This window comes from Cebus imitator, unplaced genomic scaffold, assembly GCF_001604975.1.
Source record: "Cebus imitator isolate Cc_AM_T3 unplaced genomic scaffold, Cebus_imitator-1.0 Scaffold284, whole genome shotgun sequence".
In the NCBI taxonomy this organism is placed as follows: Eukaryota; Metazoa; Chordata; class Mammalia; order Primates; family Cebidae; genus Cebus; species Cebus imitator.
The window spans coordinates 2327606-2345102 of NW_016107599.1; the positions used below are offsets into that span (position 1 = coordinate 2327606).

The 17497-nt window shown below is 37.1% G+C and overlaps 1 protein-coding gene across 42 annotated transcripts in view; it reads right to left on the reverse strand.

Moving 5' to 3' along the window:
- The window catches only part of PTK2 (protein tyrosine kinase 2), a 349037-nt gene that overhangs the window by 99414 nt on the left and 232126 nt on the right, over positions 1-17497 (reverse strand). For 10 of the 42 annotated variants that reach the window (XM_037728962.1, XM_037728960.1, XM_037728949.1 and 7 more), the window contains 2 exons: positions 4679-4735; positions 1611-1708 (listed from right to left, as the gene is read on the reverse strand). In XM_037728962.1, the coding sequence (XP_037584890.1) occupies positions 1611-1708; positions 4679-4735 (155 nt within the window). Of the gene's footprint in view, positions 1-1610; positions 1709-2820; positions 2842-4678; positions 4736-9948; positions 9967-11082; positions 11167-17497 lie in introns of all 42 variants that reach the window. The other 32 variants (XM_037728951.1, XM_037728934.1, XM_037728952.1 and 29 more) reach the window with 5 other exon arrangements.

Here is a 17497-nt window from a genome sequence, read left to right on the forward strand (position 1 = left end):
TAATTAGCTGGGCATGGTGGCATACACTTGTAGCTCCAGCTACTTGGTAGGCTGAGGTGGGAGGACGACTTGAGCTTGGGAGGTTGAGGCTGCAGAGAGCCATGATTGTACCACTGTACTCCCTTGGTGACGGAGTAAGACTCTGTCCCCAAAAAGAGAAAAAAAAAACAGAAAAAGTTGGCTGGTTCAGTGGCTCATGCCTGCAATCCCAGTTTGGGAGGCCAAGGCAGGAGGAACAGCTGAGTCCAGGAGTTTGAGACTAGCTTGGGAAATGTAGCAGGACGCTGCCTCTACAAAAAATTTAAATAAGTCATGTGTGGAAACACTTGCCTGTAGTCCTAGTTATTTGGGAGGATGACTTGAGTCCAGAAAGTCGAGGCCGCAGTGAGCCATGATCGCGTCACTGCACTCCAGCCTGACTGACAAAACAAGACCCCATAGCCATTTTTACCCTCCCAAAACACTGACATACACCCACACCCATATCCACACACTCTCTCTCTCTCTCAAACAATAGTTACAAGATGAAGCAATTCCACTAGCACGTATATACAAAAGAGATACATTTATACACACACATATACATACACACACACACACACATATGTACATATAAAAACATATATCCACAGAAAAATTTGTGTATGAAAGTTCACAAAAACGTTTTAATAGTTAAAAAGTGGCAACAATCCGAATATTCATTAACTAATGAATGGATAAACAAAGGTGGTATATACCTATACAAAAGCATTATTTGGCAATAAAAAGGAATGAAGTGCTGACACATACTGCAACACAGATGAACCTTAAAAACATTATGCTAAGTGAAAGAAGCCAATAGTTAAAAAAATATATTATGCCATATATTATGAGATTCATTTATATAAAATGTCCAGAATATACAAATCTGTAGAGACAGAAAGTGAATGAATGGTTGCCAGAGGCTGGGAAGGGTGGAATGGGAAGAAACTGCTAAGGGGTATAAAGTTTCTTTTTGAGGTGAAGAAAATGTTCCAAATTGACTGTGGTGATAGCTACACAACTCTGTGAACATATGGAAATGCACTGAATTGCACACTTTAAATGAGTAAACTTCATAGTAAGCAAATGATACTTTGATCAAGCTATTATTGAGGCAATCATTTTTTTAATTTATTGATCTCTTTTGGAGGGTAAATTGGGGCAAATTAACATTTCTTTCTCAAAAATGCAGGTATATAAGTATACTGGCTATTTCTGACTCTCATCTGATTTGTTAATTCTATCCAAAGAGCAGTCGCCTATGGAAACTATTACTGATGACAAAGGCTAAAAGAGATCAAAATGGATAAAACAAAGGCCCAGTCTTGTAGGGGCTAATGTTGCCATTTTTTGGTTTCTGAATATGCCAACTAAAAGATATTTATGAAGATATTATATCTTTTGTAATTATAATATATAATAATTTTTGTTTCTGAATATGACAAGCATAAGCTGACATTTATTAAGATATTATATCTTCTGTAAATATTAATACCTAGAAGAACTAGGGACTCATGAAGACGAAAAAAGCAATTTAAACTTAAATAGCCAAAATTAGTCTAGTTGTTTGGTAGTCTTAAAAGACTTACTGGACTGATATAAACGCCTTGATGTACATCTCCAAATTGGCCTTCTCCAATACATCGTCCAAGTTCTATTCTTTCTCTTTGAATCTCATAATCTCTGGCTGCAAAACACAATTCACACATCATTAAATACTTAAGTACAATGTTCCAAATATAGAAATAACACTTGACATATTTCTTGATCATCCATAAATAAAAGTTTCATCTGTGGCACATCAATCTATGAAAATGCTTTAAATAGAGTGGAATTCTCTTAAACAGTATTTTAACAGGAATTCATGTAATTAGTTATGGTATTAGAAGAACTATCAAAATAGTAAGTTCTACTAAAGGTAGATACTTTTCATGTTGCTCCTAGGAGTTTTAAAATTTCTGGTTTATTTTATATCTATTTGATAGTTTTCTAAATAATCGCTCCAACTATTAAATTATATGCTTAATTATTAACAGCTTTCAGTTTAGGTATTAATATATGAAGGCTATAAAAGCATAGTTATTTAAAGCAATTATTTTACAAATAAGTACAGTTTGTAAATATGGAAGTAACGTAAAATTGTGTCATAAGAAAACTTTATATTTTGAAAGTTTAAGAGTTTTCCACTTCATGATAATCCTATCTCTGTATTACTTATGGAGCTAAAAGAGTTTAAAGAGGTAGTTTCTAAGAACTAATTTCAAAATTAGATGATTCAGAATCAAGGTTGGACATATCAACATTATAAATCATAAATATTTTTTACTTTTGAGACCATGTGTCTCAATATATTGTTATTATAATTTATATAAAAATTGATTATTTAGGTTTTTGAGGCACATGGAAAGAAAATGCCCAATAGGAATGTAATAGTTTCAATTACAATTCATTTAGCTACTTGGTATTTTGATTTACTTCAGTTAAGAAACTCATCTCCATAGGTTATCGCATATATATTCCACTAGTATAATCACCGATGAAATACACCAAGAGCCAGATATTTTTACATGTTCCCCCTGGTTTATCAAATTGTAAGTACAGAACATTCAACCCCAAATTTAGGTCGTTATTTTCCTCTTTAAAATCACTTTAGCCAGTAGTTCCACTGATTTAACAGTATGAGTAAACCAATGATAAATAGTTTAAAAATAAAAGTTAACCAAAAACTGAAACATCCCACTATCACTCCAGAGGTGGCAATTGCAAGCAAATGCAGTTAATTTAAAGGAATCCTGTTACCTTCATCTATTCCATAGCTTTCTGTATTGCAATTAAGAGAGAAAAAAAATTGAAGACCTTGCTTAGAAATAACTAATAGCAATTAGGTTAACAACACAAACTTGAAGAGAATATTTCAATAATACTTAAGTTTTACAATATTTTAAGTACAAACACGAATTTAAAAAAAGAACTAAATATAAGTAAAAACTAAATTTCCTCAAGTTTACTCAATGTTAGTTAAACAATACTTTTAAGTTCCTATCTCATCATTTCCTATTACTTATTTTTTGTGGGATATGAATGAAAGCCATGTTGAACATTTACCACTCAACAATAAATTATATAAAGAAAAATGGGATAATCTGCAGGAATGTACAAGTGACTATACAGCTAATCAAACAAGTAAGGAAGTTTTTTTTTTTTCCTCCCTGAGACAGGGTCTCACTCAGTTGCTCATGCCAAAGTACAGTGGTGCAATCAGGGCTCACTGCAGCCTCGAACTCACAGACTTAAGCAATCCTTGCACTTCAGCCTCCTGAGTAGCTGAGACAACAGGTGTGTGCTACCATGCCTGGCTAACTTATTTATTTATTATTTTTTTTGTAGAGATGGGATCTTGTTATGGCTACCTAGGCGGGTAATGTACTCTCAGACTTGAACAGTTCTTCTGCCTCTATCTCCCAAAGTGCTGAGATTACAGGTGTGAGCCACTATGCCCAGCCAAAAAGTTAAACCTAAGTTTAAACATTTTTTCCAAATTGATACTGGCAATCAAAATGTATACACAAGTCTCAGGTCTGGCCTCTTTCGAATCACTCTCTATTCAAGAAGCTCTTGAAAGGGATCCACCGGGCAAAGCGCACATCTGAAAAGCAACACTGGGCAGTTTCTCTGCATTTTGGTAATGCTTCCTCAATGTATACAGAAAATCCAAGTAAGAATATTTATACAATAGAATAAGGCAACTGTAACATTTATTTTACAAATATACATAGCTGTACTGAAATCAGGACATTCAGATTTTGAATTAACTACTAAGACTTCTGAGGACTCTTTAAAAGGTAGGTTTATTTATTTTTTTTATACTCAAGTCCATACTGTGTGGAAAATTTTAAAAATTGAAATAAGAAAATGAAATTAAAAATAATTTCTTATGAAAATAAAATTTCAAGAGTTTGTCTAATTCAAGATCTGGAGACTACATACTCCAACATGAGACCTAAGATTTTCCTTAATCAACAAGGTGCCCACCACAGAGAGATGTAGAATCTTGACATTTCCAGGCTGAATGAAGGTTAAGAGTTCTGTTTCTCTCCCATACCTCCCACCCGAGGTGTACAGATTGACAATGGTTAGAAGCTATTTGTATTGGTTAGTCAATGGCAACAAAGAATAAACAATTTCAAAGGGGAAAATGCAAATCTTTGAATATATGTGTGTGAATGTGTGGGTATATACGTGTGTGTATGTATGTGTATTTTATATATATATATATGTGTACATATATATATCTGTGTGTATACATATATTATGTATATGTATACACACACATTCACATACATATATACTTAACTAATAATACTAATTTTCTACATAGAAAATACCCTAATCAATAAAGGTTCTATTATGATACAGCCAGAAAACAAGACTACAGAAATCCTGTAACTAAACATTATTACAGACATTTGAGTTTTAGGCTTCTGACCTTACAGTGGGCACATGTAATACAAAATGGTAAAAGTTGAAAGAGTGTTTCTGTTCAGCACCCAAGGAACTATAAAAAATGGCTCTAAAAAGACAGTAAGAATCAAAAACTTTTAAATGCAAGGAGGTATCTGTGAAGTCTGAGCAAGAACAAAATAAGAAATGTACTTACTTGAGGGCATAGTGTAAGTATCTTCTTCATCTATAATCTCAGCATAATCATCTGTTTCTGCAGGAAAAGAAACATATCTGTTGAAAGAGGTTAAATATCTGACCTCCTGGTATTTCATATAATTAAAATAGGCAAAACAGTCTGCTTAAATCCTCTACTATGCTGAAATATTCTTGAAACACTATTACTCAAATTTTGCTCATACATGAGTCATTTATGGAAATAAAAGTGACATCATTGTCCAATATGTTATAACACACAGACTTGTTTATCAGAGAACAAACAGGGCTAACAGAGAAAGCTCTTGTAAAAAACAGAAAGACACGAAACAACTATGTATATGCTTCAAATTAACCAATCTGTACCAACTGCAAAACTCTTCCTCAACTACACCAAATACATGTTTAAAACTACAATTGTCTACTGGCATTTCTCCAAATAAGACTGGTATCTCCAAAACACAGTATCTGATTTTATTAACAATTAGTCTTGAGAACATAATCTGCATGGAACCTTTAGAAAATAATGGCAACCCCATTTTTTAGATTAACTGTGCTAATTCATTCCATTTGCTCAGGGTTGAGAAATGTTAACCCAGGAATTTATTTCCTAACTTTTAAACTCAGATATTTCAAGAGTAGACATTAATGTAAAAAGGGTAAAAGATCTTAAAAAAAAAAAAAAGCATATTAAATAAAGAATAAGCAGCATATTAAAATGAGGATTTCTGTATCATGTCAAGAAGTTCCAATGTTTCTACTGACTCCTTTTGGGCAATATAGCAACTTAAAAGGCCACCAGTATATTAATGGGAAATTTAAAAATACCCATCTGAAGAAAACAGTCACTTGTGTAGGTAACAGCTATACTGAAAAATCACTTCAGCCTTGTCTTTTTTCTCTTTCTGGAAAAAGAAAAATCTTTAGTTGCTCCATGTATGAGGGTTTTAACTGCTAGGCCATTCTCATGAGTCATAAAGCAGGGACAGTACTTTGTGATACATCTTTTCCAAGGAGGTCTATTTCGATATTTTGACCTGGCATCCCTGTTTAACACCAGAGAACTAAAAGCTATGAGTTCTTGCTTCTATGCTGCCTTATTATTGCATTCAGATATTAAAGGTATAGAATTCAAAGAAAATAGAGAATATATGTGGTTTACAGTCACTGGGATATCTATCATTCCACATACTACTATGGTAATGACTGAGATCAAATCTACAAATGGAAGAATTCGCTTCTTATTATGCAATCATCATTGAAAGTGATTATAGTAAATAAAAAAAAAAGTTTTGCAAGCAGAACATAACACAAATCAATTCTCTTTAAGACAGTTATTATTCGTAAACTATTCCTAAGTCCTACATGACAGGTGGATAATCTATATTATTCTTCTATGTTTGTAAGTGGTAACACTCATAACATTAAAAAAAAGTTTTAATAGACTCCAAATCGTACATTATTTTATTTCTGTACTTCTCCCTCTTAATCTGTTTTCAGGGAATACTAAGAACAGTAAATTGGCATCTGTAGGCCTATAGCTCTGCTTCTGTGTAAGATGGCTTATCAAAAGACCCTATGAAAGAAAATCTGGGGATGGATGGGAGCTGCTAACACACTTACAACAACAACAAAAAAAACTGAGCAGGGGAGGAATCTACTCTAATAGCTAAGGCAACAGAAGCCACAAAAATGGGCATTTGCAATCATCTCTCTTTGGATTCCATAATTTAACATGCTCAACTTTGTGATGCTCTGCTCAGAAAATGAATGCAACTAACGCTGCTTTTCCACACAATAGCCCTAGCACCCTCACTGCCTCCTTTCATATAAAGCATGTGCCTTTAGAAGTAAGACACATGGGCTGGCCCTTTGGGAGACAGCGCTACTCAAACTCTGAACCTCTGCTTCCCTGCCCCAACTGCCCTGTTCTCCAACCTGCTGAAGAGTCTCAACAACCCTGCATGTAGCTTGTGGTGTTACTAAGTAGATGGTCTGCACTTGTCACCACAGATACCACAGCTTCATATGGCTGCAGGGCTTCATTACAAGCCTGTTCAGAAGCCCATGTCTATCAGGTGACAGGTGTCTACTGCCTTAATGAAGAAGGGCATAAAGCTGCTGCTAACAGCAGTGATAGTGACCTCCCACTGAAGGCTTCACCATGCACCAAAGCTTATGTTGGCCCAGAGCCAATTCTGGTTTTAGCCACCTATTCAGAGATCTCTCCTCAAACTAATTTGCCCCATCCCATTGTTCTTAATCATGTTTCTTGACTCATTTTCCTCATTCCCTATAACCACCTGATATAATTTTGTTTCTTGTGAACTGTATGCCCACCTCTCCAGAATGGAATAACCCCCAGAGTGAAACCTTCATGTATCATGCTCACCACTATGTCCTCGGCAGCTAAAACAGTGCTGAGCACAGAGAAGGTCCTCAGGAAACATGCTAAACCAAATGAATGAATGCACTGCAGCAATCAGTAAAGGAAGTCTATACCCCTAGGAAACTCAGGCAAAGGATTTAACCTGTGTGAGGCATCACAGAAGTGAACAGCAGAGCTGCAATACATGCAACAAAAACCACAAGCACATTTGGGGGAAACTGATTGAGCTTTGGAAAGTCACTTCACCTGGCAATGCTTCAGCTGTGCCCTCCTGGGTAAGATAACATCCACCTTGCAGGGTTGTTAAAAGGATTACAGGAGACATAACGGAAAGCTGAGATGTGCCCTGCACATAACTGATCAACAAGAAACAGGAGCTTCTCTCATTGCTTTGCTTCTCCTGAGGGCTCTCTGAAAGGGACCTGGCAGTTGAGGGTCTAGATTCTTGTGTGCTGATATTCTCAGTCAATCTTTTCAGTTTGACAGCAGTCTTTCAAGGACTGTCTCATTTTATAGAATCCTCGGTAGAGATACCAACCTCTAAAATAATTGTGAAGGAGTAAAAATAAACAGGCTGATATGTATCAGGCTAGCGCACATTGTGGAAAATATCAAGCTGCATACATTTCAATTAATTCATACAATCACAAGAGAAAACCTATAAATGTTTTTCTTTTTTTGAGCTGTGTGAGTTCTACATAAAATCTTTGGGGATGTATCAAAGCTGTCTGGGAATTACTTACATTTGGGGTGCAGGTGTGTATACTCTGATGCAAGTGAACAAAGAATTCATGGAGTAAAATCGGCAATGTTGCAGGTACATGGATCTGCAAAAGTTTATTATCTTCTATATAGGAGTTTTCAAGTGGTAACACCTGCTGTATACTTCCAAGAATTCTTTTTTTTTTTTTTGAGACAGGGTCTTGCTCTGTCACCTAGGGTGGAGTATAGGGGTGCAATCCTGACTCACTGCAGCCTTCACCCCCTAGGCTTAAGTGATCCTCCCAAATAGCTGGGACTGCAGGCACACACCACGATGCCTGCTAATTTTTTGTACGTTTGTAGAGATGGGATTTTGCCACATTGCCCATGCTGGTCTTGAACTCCTGGGGTCAAATGGAATCCCAGAATGTTGGGATTGGGTCTGAAAGGGTCTGGCAGCTGAGGGTCTAGGATTTTTGTGTGCTGATAACTTTTCAATCTTTTTGGTTTGACAGCAGTCCTTTGAGGACTGTTTCATTTTATAAAACCCTCAGTAGAGATACCAACCTCTAAAATAATTGTGGAGTAAAAATAAATAGGCTAATATATAATTACCACCCTAGATTTAATTCAAAAGATAAGAAAAATATAAAGAAAAAGGAAACAGGTTCAAAGACCTGGGCACAAATGAAGATAGGTCTGCATTCTATATTTAATAATAACAATGACTACTAATCCCATTATTAAGAGCTTACCATATACTAGATGCTGTTGTAAATAATTACACATATTGTCATTTAATCCTCAGCAAAATTCTTTGAGGTTGTACTATGATCAACATCCCTATCTCACAGGCAAGAAGCTGCTGCATACAAAAGGGGGCCGTATTTGGCCCACAGGCCTTTCTGACCAAGACCAAGCGACCACCCTTAAGGTTCAGCTTACTCACCTGTAAAATGGGGTTAAGTACACTTGCCCTGGCTAATTCATAGCATAGAGAAATCAATGGGTGGGGAAAATACATGAAAATGTTTGCAGACATTTATCTAAATTTTGATGCTTACAGAGTAATCCTCACAACAACCACTTGAGATCTCTCCCAGATGAAGACCCAAGAGATGAAGCAATTTGCTCATGATCCTTCAGGTAGTTGCTGACTGGATGGGGCTGCAGAAAAAGGGCAAGGCTGGAGCCTAAGACCTAACCACTTCCCTCTAGCAGCCTTAGAATCTCTGTTACTCCTTTGATTATCAGTTTTCTCACCTGCAAAACAGTGAGGACAATACCCAGTGATATTCTGACTGACTGCTGAGAGAATCAGACATCAAGTCAGAAAAGTGCTTATGTGCAGAAAGCTCTCAATATTATCACAGAATCAATCTAAAAATGAAGCTCAAATCTCTGACTTCAAATCCTGTGGAGAACATGCACTTTGAAGACCTTTTACTACAACCGTTTAGCTCATGACACTCAAGTTATCAGTATCTCTATCCTATTAACAAAAATGAACATAGGTGAAATCTTCAGTAAAAACATTTTTAATATAATCAGGAGGAAAAAATACAATTTCTTCTTAATTTTATTTTATAAAATCTTACTCCGTTAGTATAAAAGAGGATCAAGTTTCATGGAAGCAGCGTATGAAGTAGATGGGAAACATAAGACATTAAATGTAATTTTAAATTTTTAAATTTCTACCTTAAGTGCTATCAACTGTTTGAAAAAACAATTACCTTATTGCTGATATTTCCCTAATTACATTAGTTTCTGTGAGTCTTTAAAATCACTTTTCATTCTTTCCTTCTACTATCTCATTCCCAAACTAATAATTATTACATATATACTCACTTGGAAAATAGTGTATGGATCTCTCTGTCATTATAGCTTTCAAGTGTTACTCATTTTGCTTTTGACATTTTTTAAGAACTCTCAAAGTTTTAATAATTAAATATAAAAAATTTACTAGGAATACATACAACTCAAATTACTAAAATGTGATTAAAAAATTGATAGCTATCCTTTCTGTGCCAAAGCCCCAGCAATTTTTAAGATATCACTTTTGCATACCATTTTTTACTTGGTTCTGTTGGATAAAAAGCACATTTTGCCTTTCATTAAATACTAAATTATATTTCCATAAATAATTATAGCAGTAACACAAATGTGAAAATAAATATTACCGTCCCCACTAATTTCATCTGCAGATCCAGGTGGCATGCAAAGAAAGGGAAGTAGGGAACAGAGGGAGGGAGAAATAGGAAGGAAAAGAGGGAAGAGAGGGGAAAACACTATTAAAATGACAAGTAAATCAAAAGGTAAGAAAAAAAAAATTACACCCCCCCAGGGTTTAATTCAAAAGATGAAGAAAGATTGTAGTGGTAGTAAGTTTACTTGAATTTGAGGGCATTATGCCAAGTTTTAAGCTGTCAATGTATTACATGAAGTTACGCACCAGTATTACAGAGTGTAAACTGGATTCTGCCACACTAAGCAAATTTGACTGAGTCTTACAATTAAATTTTAAAAATGGTTTCTACCTTCCTCAGAGGGAATTTGTGTCCCCTGAGATAAAAATGCAAACAAACTAGTCATTAATGTGTATGTTTAGCTATATGAAGGGAATAAGCCCTCACTAAGCCCATTCCAATGAGCCAGCGGGATTTAAATATCACATGGTAGATGTAGGCCAGGTCCACTATTATAAACTGTGGGGAGTGCAGTACTTGAAGCTCTGCTAACAACTAAGGTTCCCATTTAAGTTTGCACAGAACAAATTTTGTTCTGAATAGTTTGGAGAAATTACTGTTTCAGTTATTATAAATATAATCTTTGCTTTCCTAGAAAATGCTCCAAAGGGCATAGCTGTCTTTACTATGCAGCAGCCCTAAATATCTGTCCCCAAAGCATAAAGAGCAGATAACTAGGGGGTCACTCTGACCATTCTCCTTCATTCAGTTGCATGCTATATTAGGAAATCCATGATGCAAAAAGTGTGATCCTGCTGACCTCTGTGGGAAAACACTGAAACAACACAAATGAAACTGAGAAGCAACTTCTTGCCCTGCCATGCATTTAAAAACCAGCAGACAAACAAAAAATCTATTCAAGAGAGTAACCCAAAGATAGACATAAACTCTTGCCCCCACCCCAACCCCCTTATTGCTTCTGAACAATAAACAGCACATACACTAATATTCAATAAAGCTATGATCTATCCAGGATAATCTATAAGCATCGAGTTAGAGTTATTCGTTTCTCTGGAGTAATCTGGTTAATAGGAGAGCCTGTGCAAATATGAGTGCAGAGTGCAGTACCCGTAGAAGGAGGATCATGGGAACAGAAGACCAAAGGGAGAAAGCGCCTAGCTTTCTTAACTTTATGTTGGCAGTGACTGACTCCTTTATAAAGAGGCAAGAGAGGAAAGAGAAAAATAGAAACAAATTATTTCAATACAAAAGACAACTTTTGTTACATTTTAAGGCTTATCTATAAAAACAGATACAAAATTGCAATGCTTTTATTTTGACTATTGGCATGCCTTATTCTTACTATGACTGACTTGAGTTTTAAAAAACATACTAATATTTAAAAATGTAATTTCCTATAGATTAGCACTAGATACAGAAACAAGACATGAGATTCTCCCAGCTCTGTAGAGCCAGACAATTGAAAAATCAGATATTTTTCCAAATGACATTTAAAGCAAAAAGCAAAGACCAATAAATAATTCAAGACTCCTGTGAACATTTAACACTGAACTATAAAGAAAAAAAATAGCAGATCTTGATTTGTGAAAGTTTGATGAACAACTTCTCCCAAATCGTTAGCAACGACACACAGCTCTTGAGTTATATACTTTACATAAATTACCTTAACATAAAAACTGGTGAGAGGATCTTTGAAAACACAGGTTGCAAAACCTCTACTAGCATTACTGATTCATTCGCTCACTCATTCGTGTACTCAAAATTAATTTTAGAGTCAAAAAGCTGGATCAGTAAGACACATCTCAGCTCTCCAAAAGCATACAGAAAAAATGAGAAAACAAGCAGCAATTACAGTACGGTAATGGCAATAGTGGACAAGTGTGAAAGTGAAGTCAAAGCAAGGGACACAGGGATGTAGCCCTTTAAGATGTAGCAGTCAACATACGACAGACACAGGTAACATCAACATTTAACTGCATACTCACAGAGTATCATCAAGAAAGATCAGAAGTATGGGCCCAGAAAGAACTAGGGTCAGGACTGTTTGCCCATCAACATGGTAACAAACTTATTGACATTGTCGACATATTAGGAACAGAAATGAGAACAGAAATGCACTCTTCAGTAATATTTTTCAAATGGTATGCTTTGATCCTAGTAACATTTACTGACAATTTCATCTTACTGCTTGACTTGAAAAGACACTTTACACACTAAATTTCTGGACTTCGTATACCATGGCCCTAGAGTAAAAGCATAAATTGGTCTCTCAGTTAAGAAGATGGGCCTGCAGCCTGTGTAACATAGCAAGACTCTGTCTTTTTTAAAACATTCAAAAATTAGCCAGGTGTGGTGTCGTGCACCTGTGGCCCCAGATACTCAGGAGGCTGAGGTAGGAGGACTACTGGAGCTGGGAGGTAAAGCCTGGACCACAGAAGCAGAGCCTCTAAACTCCAGCCTGGTGACAGAAGCAGTGTCTCCGTAAAAAAGATGGGCCTGACAACTGGATGCACTGTGTGATGTGGGATGGGATTTTTGACTGGGGAAGGGAAAGATTAGGAAGCAATATTGATACGGGCCATTATTGGGATGAAATAAGAATTTGGACTGTGGATAAGAGCATTTCTTCGGTATTAAATTTCCTGATTTTGATAATTATACTCTGATCATATAAGACAGTATCTTTGGTCTTCAGAAACACACTGAAATGTTTATAAGGGGCACCATGTCTATAACTTGTTTTCACACGGTCCAAGGGAAAAACTAACAACAACAACAAAAATAACAACAAAAAACCTACAGAGTGATAAAGTGAGCCAAAGTATAAACATACAGAACTGGAGGAAAGGTCATGTGAGACATCACATTACTATTCTTACAACCATTCTCCAGGCGTAAAGTTACAGAAAAATAAAAAATACATGGAACACCAGCTCTGGAGCCAGACAGTTTGGATTCAAATACTGGCTCAATTAGTCATTCTGACCTTGGAAACATTGCTCAATTTCCGTTCCTTAGTTTTCTTATTTGTAAAATGGGGTATAACAGAAGCTACCTCCAGTAAAAAGGTGAGGAGAGGATTCTATGGGATTCCCTGGGCACCTGGAACAGAGTGGTCCCTCCACAAGTGCTAGCTATTCTTATTTTTCTACGTTCATTTTCTAACTGGACTGAATATTCTTTATATTAACTTACAAAGTGACTTTAAAAAAAAAAAGTACAACTCTTACTACCAAAATTATCCCAGGTGAGGTAGATGAAGAGTTGGGAGTGGGAAGAGGGAGGTGGCGCTGAGAAGCACTCCGTGGGCCAGAATGTCTAAGACCTCTGAGCTCATGGTAAGGGCACTGGCTTTTATTCTGAATGACATCAAGAGCAAATGGAAGCAAGAAGAGAGACATTGTCTGTCATTTTTCAAAGGCTTCCTGGGAGCTTTCTAAAAGGGAATAGGTAGGTTTGCAATAATTTAGTTGAGAGACTGAGGTAAATCTGAACCAGCGCATTCACATAGAAAGTTGGACTAGTGAGAAACGAAAATCACTCAGAGCAGCCTGAGGTATAGGTCTGCGAAATTTTTTAGTCCCAAAGGGATCCCAAAGGGACAGGAGTGTGGGGCTTCAGTCATGCCCACCTCACCCATATCCTGCACCCAGGCCCAGAGCAATTGTTGAAAGGCATTTTGTTTTTAACTAGTGGCCTTACCCATTATCTTTACATTTTTAGAATATGTGATACAATGTAGGAACTCTCTCTTTTCCTTTAAAGACCCACTTGTAACTGCTACTAATCAGAGCATATATTCAAGGTAGCTCAACCTATGTTCTGATTTGCAGTCCTCAAACCTGGTCCCCCCCAACCAAAAAAACCTCTGTACTTATATTATTTTGGCTTATGTTTTTTTTCTTTAGGGCGACATATCTGGCTTAAGTCCGCAGGATGTGGTGACTTCCTCCTGAACACCAGGCATTTCTCTCTCTGAAAGCAGCGCTTGGTATGAGCAGGAACCCACAGTCCCATCCATCAGGTGTTACCGTGAGTTATCCTGAATCCAGACCTCTCTTTCTTCTTATTTAAGGTCTATATTTTATTTGGGCTGTTTTTCAAATCCTCTCTTTGCTTTTAGATCAAGGGCTTTGGTTTCCTGTATCTCTGGATAGGAACTGAGTAAGGAGCTTTGCCTTCTCCACCTCTCCCTAAGGGCAAGAGGTCTGGGTTATGCACTGGTCTAGCACCAGTGGTTTCATTTCTTTTGCCTAAGATTACACAGCACACTTTAAAAATAGCTGCTGCTTTCTACTTGTCATAATTCAGATTTGTCTTTTCATTTCTGGCCATTCCTGTTAATTCCAAATCGAAAGATGCATGAGGGTGATTTATACTCATAAACAGCACACATTAACCCTAAAGACATTTCTGGCCTTGGTCACTTTTGAAAAGTTCTTGAATTATGAGAAATCAAAACCTGGGCACGTTTTTAAGGGACAATCTCCTTCAGAAACACCAGCTGGTTTTACTGGATGTCCCCTTGCAAATATCTAGGAGCTTTCTATTTTTCCTGGCTGAAGTCTGATAAGAGATTTGAAACATATCTTAAAAGCTTGGTGGTCAGAAGTCAGCTTACCCAAAAGCGGATACTCAGGCTATAATTCTTTCGGGAGTTAAAAAAAAATTATATGTTTGCTCTTTTGGATACTCTCTCTGGGGTTTTTTCCCCACAAACTAAAACTGCCTTTTAAAAATGTTTTATCCCTGTTTGTTTCCTATCTTATTGGCATGACTTTTTGCAAGACAACAAAAACAACAACAACAACAACAACAAAAAAAAACAAAAAACAAACAAACAAACAAAAAATGTAAAACTCCACTGGCCTTTTAGAAAGCTTAACATATTTCCAAACTGGCTCCTCCAAGTCTTGTTCTTCCATCTCTTTCCATTTCTGCTCATTCCTTTTGCCATCTCTGATACCACATAGGAGACTTTGAGCAGCCCCAAGATTCCTTGAATTGATTTGCCTCAAATTCTTTCTTGAGCCAGATCTAAGAACCCTCTTTTGGGGTCTGGATCAGAACCTCTTTCAGGTAACACCATGTTATTTTTCCCTCTTTTGGGGGAACCAGGAATCAATGTAAAAGTGGGAGTCCGGGGATTGCTGGCAAGATGGCCAAATAGGAACAACTCTGGTCTGCAGCTCCCAGCCAGACTGAGTCAGAAGGTGAGTGATTTCTGCATTTCAAACTGAGGTACCCTGTTCTTCTCACTGGGACTGGTTAGACAGCGGGTGCAGCCCAAGGAGGGCGAGCCAGGGAACAAAACTGGATGGAGAATGAGTTTGATGAATTGACAGAAGTAGGCCTGAGAAGCTGGGTAATAACAAACTCCTCTAAGCTAAAGGAGCATGTTCTAACCCAATGCAGGGAAGCTAAGAACTTTGATAAAAGGTTACATGAATTGCTAACTAGAATAACCAGTTTAGAGAAGAATATAAATGACCTGATGGAGCTGAAAAACACAGCACGAGAACTTCATGAAGTATACACAAGTATCAATAACTGAACTGATCAAGCAGAAGAATGAATAACAGAGACTGAATATCAACTCAATGAAATAAAGCGAGAAGATAAGATTAGAGAAAAAAGAGTAAAAAGAAATGAACAAAGCCTCAAAGAACTATGGTACTATGTGAGAAGACCAAATCTACATTTGATTCGTGTACATGAAAGTGATGGGGAGAATGGAACCAAGTTGGAAAACACTCTTCAGGATAGTATCCAGGAACTTCCCCAACCTAGCAAGGCAGGCCAACATTCAAATTCAGGAAATACAGAGAACACCACAAAGATACTCCTTGAGAAGGGCAACCCGAAGACACATAATTGTTGATTCACCACAGATGAAAAGAAGGAAAAAATGTTAAGGGCAGCCAAAGAGAAAGGTCAGGTTACCCATAAAGGGAAGCCCATCAGACTCACAGCAGATCTCTCAGCAGAAACCCAATAAGCCAGAAGACCGTGGGAACCAATATTCAATATTCTTAAAGAAAAAAATTTTCAACCCAGAATTTCATATCCAGCCAAGCTAAACTTCATAAGTGAAAGAGAAATAAAATCCTTTACAGACAAGCAAATGCTGAGAGATTTTGTCACCACCAGGCCTGCCTTATAAGAGCTCCTGAAGGAAGCACTAAACATGTAAAGGAACAACAGGTACCAGCCGCTGCCAAAACGTACCAAATTGTAAAGACCATCGTTGCTATGAAGAAACTGCATCAACTAATGGGCAAAATAACCAGCTAGCATCATAGTGGCAGAATCACAATCACATGTAATAATATTAACCTTAAATGTAAACGGGCTAAAGGTCCCAATTAAGACACACAGACTGACAAATTGGATAAAGAGTCAAGAACCATCAGTATACTGTATTCAGGAGACCCATCTCACATGCAAACACACACACAGGCTCAAAATAAAGGGATGGAGGAATATTTAAACAGAGGGAAAGCAAAACAAACAAACAAACAAACAAACAAAAAACAAAAAAAACCAGGGATTGCAATCCTAGTCTCTGATAAAACAGACTTTAACCCAACAAAGATCAAAGGAGCAAAAGGCATTATATAATGGTAAAGGGATCAATGCAACAAGAAGAGCTAACTATCCTAAATATATATGCACCGAATACAGGAGCACCCAGATTCATAAAGCAAGTTCTTAGAAACCTACAAAGAGACTTAGGCTCCCAGACAATAGTGGGAGACTTTAACACCCCACTGTCAAATAGATCAATGAGACAAAAATTAACAAGGATATCCAAGACTTGAACTCAGCTCTGGGCCAAGCGGACCTAATAAACATCTACAGAACTCTCCACCCCAAATCAACAGAATATACATTCTTCTCAGTACCACATTGCACTTACTGTTTTTTCTTTTGTGAGACAGAGTCCCGCTCTCTCGCCCAGGGCTGGAGTGCAGTGGTACAATCTCGGCTCACTCCAACTTCTGCTTCCCAGGTTCAAGCAATTCTCCTGCCTCAGCCTCCCGAATATCTGGAACCACCGGTGCATGCCACTGTGCCTGGCTAATTTTTGTATTTTCAGTAGAGACAGGGTTTCACCATGTTGGTCAGGATGGTCTTGATCTCCTGACCTCGTGATCTGCCCACCACAGCCTCCCAACATGCTGGGATTATAGACATGAGCTACTGCGCCTGGCCGACATCATATTTATTCTAAAACTGACCACATAATTGGAAGTAAAACACTCCTCAGCAAAAGCAAAAGAAAGGAAATCATAACCAACAGTCTCTCAGACCACAGAGCAATCAAATTAGAACTCAAGATTTAGCAACTCAAAAACCACAGATCAATCTGCTCCTGAACAACTACTGAGTAAATAACGAAATTAAGGCAGAAACAAAGATGTTCTTTGAAATCAGTGAGAACAAAGACACAACGTACCAAAATCTCTGGGACACATTTAAAGCAGTATGTAGAGGGAAATTCAAACAGTCCATGGTAAAA